At 53.9% G+C, this 5,000-nt stretch overlaps 1 protein-coding gene across 1 annotated transcript in view; it reads right to left on the reverse strand.

Annotated features, from left to right (window-relative positions):
* palld (palladin, cytoskeletal associated protein) overlaps positions 1–5,000 on the reverse strand; it is a 74,516-nt gene that overhangs the window by 68,526 nt on the left and 990 nt on the right. The window contains 1 exon segment of the mRNA XM_061239101.1: positions 2,334–3,062. Within this exon segment, the coding sequence (XP_061095085.1) occupies positions 2,334–3,061 (728 nt within the window). The 5' untranslated portion in view covers position 3,062.

Below are 5,000 nucleotides of genomic sequence, written 5' to 3' on the forward strand. Positions count from 1 at the left end.
CTCCCTCTCTCCCTCTCTATCTCTCTCTCTCTCCCTCTCTCCCTCTCCCCCTTTCTCCCTCCCTTTCTTCCTCTCTCCCTCTCTTCCTCTCTCTCTCCCTCTCTATCCCTTCCTCCCTCCCTCTCTCCCTCTCTCTATCCCTCTCTCCCTCTCTCTCCCTTCCTCCCTCCCTCTCTCCCTCTCTCCCTCTTTCTCCCTTCCTCCCTCTCTATCCCTCCCTCCCTCTCTCCCTCACTGTGCTTACTCTCCTTCTCTCTCTCTCTCTCTCTCTCCCTCTCTCCTATCCTGCTCTCTCTCCTTACTTGCTCTCCCTCTGACCATCATCTATCTCCAGCTGCTGTGAACTCCTCCATGCCTGCATGAACCCTGAACCCTGAACGCTGAACCTGGGGAAGGTGTCCCCAGAGACGACAGTCCGCACTGTTCCCACAAGACCCCACACACCTGTGCCACACACTGCAAGTTCCCACAAGACCCCACACACCTGTGCCACACACTGCAAGTTCCCAAAAGACCCCACACAACTGTGCCACACACTCCAAGTTCCCAAAAGACCCCACACACCTGTGCCACACACTGCAAGTTCCCACAAGACCCCACACATCTGTGCCACACACTGCAAGTTCCCACAAGACCCCACACATCTGTGCCACACACTGCAAGTTCCCAAAAGACCCCACACAACTGTGCCACACACCCCAAGTTCCCAAAAGACCCCACACACCTGTGCCACACACTGCAAGTTCCCACAAGACCCCACACATCTGTGCCACACACCCCAAGTTCCCAAAAGACCCCACACACCTGTGCCACACACTGCAAGTTCCCAAAAGACCCCACACAACTGTGCCACACAACTGTACCCCACACAACTGTGCCACACACTGCAAGTTCCCACAAGACCCCACACACCTGTGCCACACACTGCAAGTTCCCAAAAGACCCCACACACCCGTGCCACACACTGCAAGTTCCCACAAGATCCCACACACCTGTGCCACACACTGCAAGTTCCCACAAGATCCCACACACCTGTGCCACACACTGCAAGTTCCCACACACTGCTGCCACTGTCACTGCCTGTGTGTGTGTGTGTGTGTGTGTGTGTGTGAGTGTGTGAGCGTGTGTCAGTGTGTGAGTGTGTGTGTCAGTGTGTCAGTGTGTGTGAGTGACTGTGTGAGTGACCGTGTGACAGTGTGTGTGAGTGTGTGAGTGTGTCAGTGTGTCAGTGTGTGTGTGTGTGTTTGTGAGTGACTGTGTGAGCGTGTGTGTCAGTGTGTCAGTGTGTGTGAGTGACTGTGTGAGTGACTGTGAGAGTGTGTGTGAGTGTGTGAGTGTGTCAGTGTGTGTGTGTATGAGTGTGTGAGTGATTGTGTGAGTGTGTGTGTGTGGATGTGTTTTTACGCTTTTAAGCCATTAAGAATGAGGCCCCTCAAAGCCACAAATAAGGAAGTGGGAAGTGGTTTTGAGGGAAAGAAGAGGCAGGGACACACACTCTGGCTCTGTGGTTATATATAGAGGCCGTGTGTGAGGCCTCCCCACACCACCCCCTCCAGCACTGAGCTGACACGCTATGAACCTCCATAACCCAACCCTAACCCTAACCCTAACACCGCCATGAACCACCATAACCCAACCCTAACCCTAACCCTAACACCGCCATGAACCTCCATAACCCAACCCTAACCCTAACCCTAACACCGCCATGAACCTCCATAACCCTAACCCTAACCCTAACCCTAACACCGCCATGAACCTCCATAACCCAACCCTAACCCAACCCTAACCCAACCCTAACCCTAACACCGCCATGAACCTCCTGCTGGAGCGGCACAGAGCCAGGCCTGTCACCTGGTACCACAGCCAGAACAATAACCCATAACAGAATAAACCAGTTCACATTGCAGCAGCTAACCCTAACCATAACCTAACCATAACCCTAAACCTAACCTAGCCCAACCCAACCCAACCCTAACCCCAACCCCAACCACAACCCAACCCTAAACCTAACCCAACCTCCCCTTTTGGAGAGTACTTTTAAATTCTAAAATTCACACTGAAATCATAACTCTCAGGGATTGATTTGTTTTCTCAGCAGAAGAAAAAATGTTTTTTATTTCATCTCAACTGATTCCTTCCCATTAGGGTACCTAGTGCATAGGCTCTGGAGCCGAAGAGCCCCACAGTCCAACATGGCCGCCTCCATGGCCTTCTTGCTCCATTGAGCAGCTCCCATATGGGTGTGATACATCTCCATGGCAGCAGCAGAGCAGGAATGGAGCGGTTGAAAGCGGTTGAAAGCGGTTTGAGGCGGTTTCAGAGCGGGTTCCTACCTGACCAGTGGGGGGGGGTTTCCTGTGACCCTGCACTCCAGCCGAATTGGGCTGCCCTCCGCCACCTCCTGACTCTTCAGCTTCTGGGTGAAATGGGGCGGGGCCACAGGCTCCTCCCCTGCGGCGGTGGGGGGCGGGGCCACAGGCCGCTTGGGCGACAGGTAGCCGCTGTCGGGAGAGGACGTGTCGTCGTCGTGGTGATGGGGCGGGGCGGAGCCCCTGAAGATGGAGGACAGCTCCTCGATGAAGGTGGCCGCGCGGCTGCAGAACTCGCTGGCGGACGAGGGGGGGTCACCGTGGGCCAGGCGCGGCCCCTCCTGCTTATACCGCGCCCCTGAGGGGGGGGGCGGGGGCGGGGGCTGGGGCAGGAAGAAGGGTGTGGTTTGGGGTGGTGATAGGGGTGTGGTTTGGGGTGGTGATAGGGCTGTGGTTTGGGGTGGGGGTAGGGCTGTGGTTTGTAAGAGGGGTGTGGATTGGGGCGGGGGTAGGGGTGTGGTTTGGGGCGGGCCTTCGCTGGGCTCCTCCTCCTGCAGGAAGGCCTCCCGTGCCAGGTCCAGGCTGCGGTGGATCTCGTCCTGGCTCAGGAAGGAGGAGAGCTCGGGGAACTCCCCCTCCCCACCGTCCAGCGGATCCAGGTACAGCTCCGCCCACGCGTCCGATACCCCGCCCCCTTCCCGTGGACACGCCTCCATCAGCATCAGAGAGAGGTCACAGCTCCCGTCCTGCATCCTGCAGCACACATTACATTACATTACACTCACACTCACACTCACACTCACACTCACTCACTCGCACTCGCACACGCACTCGCACTCGCACTCGCACACGCACTCGCACTCGCACTCGCACACGCACACGCACACGCACACGCACACTCACACTCACACTCACTCGCACTCGCACTCGCACTCGCACTCGCACTCGCACTCACACTCACACTCACACTCACACTCACACTCACACTCACTCACTCGCACTCGCACTCGCACTCGCACACGCACTCGCACTCGCACTCGCACTCGCACTCGCACACGCACACGCACTCGCACTCGCACTCGCACTCGCACTCGCACACGCACACGCACACGCACTCGCACTCGCACACGCACACGCACACGCACTCGCACTCGCACTCGCACACGCACACGCACACGCACTCGCACTCGCACTCGCACACGCACACGCACACGCACACGCACACGCACACGCACAGACACAGACACAGACACAGACACAGACACAGACACAGACACACACTCACACTCACACTCACACTCACACTCACACTCACACTCACACTCACATACACACACACATACACACACACATACACACACACATACACACTCACACTCATACACACACACACACTCACACACTAACACACTAACACACTAACACACACACACACTCACACACACATACACTCACCGGACCGGGAATGTTGATGTTTAAGCCTCGCTGTGGCCACAATAAGATCAGTGCAGCTATTGAGTCCTTGAGGCCCTTAACGCCACATTGCTCAAGGAGGGATTTGGCCCCTTCTTAGTCTAATCAACTGTAAGTCACTTTTGATAAAAGCCTGCCTGCTAAAATAACTTTAATATAAAGTGTTTGATGTCTGGTGTACACACAGAGACACATGCACACACACACACACACACACACACATACAGTATATAAGCACGCACACACACACACACACTTAAAGCAAAGCAATAAAGCAGAGGAACAGGCTAACAGGCTGCAGAGGACACAGGGCTAACAGGCTAACAGGCTAACTGGCTAACTGGTAGCACTGGGACCATGGGACATGTACCTTAGCCGCTACGCTACAGTCATGTACCTTAGCCGCTACGCTACAGTCATGTACCTTAGCCGCTACGCTACAGTCATGTACCTTAGCGACTGGCTACAGGCTTGCATCTTATTTAATCTCACTAATTCCAATATTTCATCCTGCTACTGGTAGTGTAACAATAAGAAACATGAAAAAGATGCAGAAAAAAAAAGAAAAAATAAGGACAATGTTGCTCGACAGCAGTGGTGAAGCCCTGATGGCATTTCAGCTTTAAAGGTGAGAATAATTTCATGGAATGTTATTATATTTCCTTTCTTTTCAAATGTCCTTAAAGCCACAGTCTGAATGTACCTGGATGTGTACCTGTATATACACACACCTGTATGTCAGTGTCTGTGTTGTGTGTGAGTGTGTGTGTATGTGAGTGTTGTGTTGTTGAGAGAGAGGGAGAGAAGGAGAGAGAGAAAGCGAGATAGAGAGAGGGGGAGAGAGATAGAGAGAGAGAGGGAGGAAGAGAGAGGGAGAGAGAGAGAGAGGGAGAGAGAGGCATTCGTTCATGCAGTGCTGTGCAGCTGTTGTTATTTTTAAGTTGGCTGTATTTGTCTGAGTCCAGCTCGTAAACGTACGCAGGCCGGATCCAACACTCAATTATTCATGTGGAAATGATGGTCCATTCTAACCCTGAACAATACATCTCAGCACCTTACACCTGAGAGACACAGAACACACCATAGACCGCTGTCACACAGAACACACCCCAGCACACCACAGACTGGTCACACAAAACACACCCAAGACTGCTGTCATACAGAGCACTGTGGTCATACAGAGCACAGACTGCGGTCATACAGAACACAGACTGCGGT

This window comes from Conger conger, chromosome 4, assembly GCF_963514075.1.
Source record: "Conger conger chromosome 4, fConCon1.1, whole genome shotgun sequence".
Classification (NCBI taxonomy): Eukaryota; Metazoa; Chordata; class Actinopteri; order Anguilliformes; family Congridae; genus Conger; species Conger conger.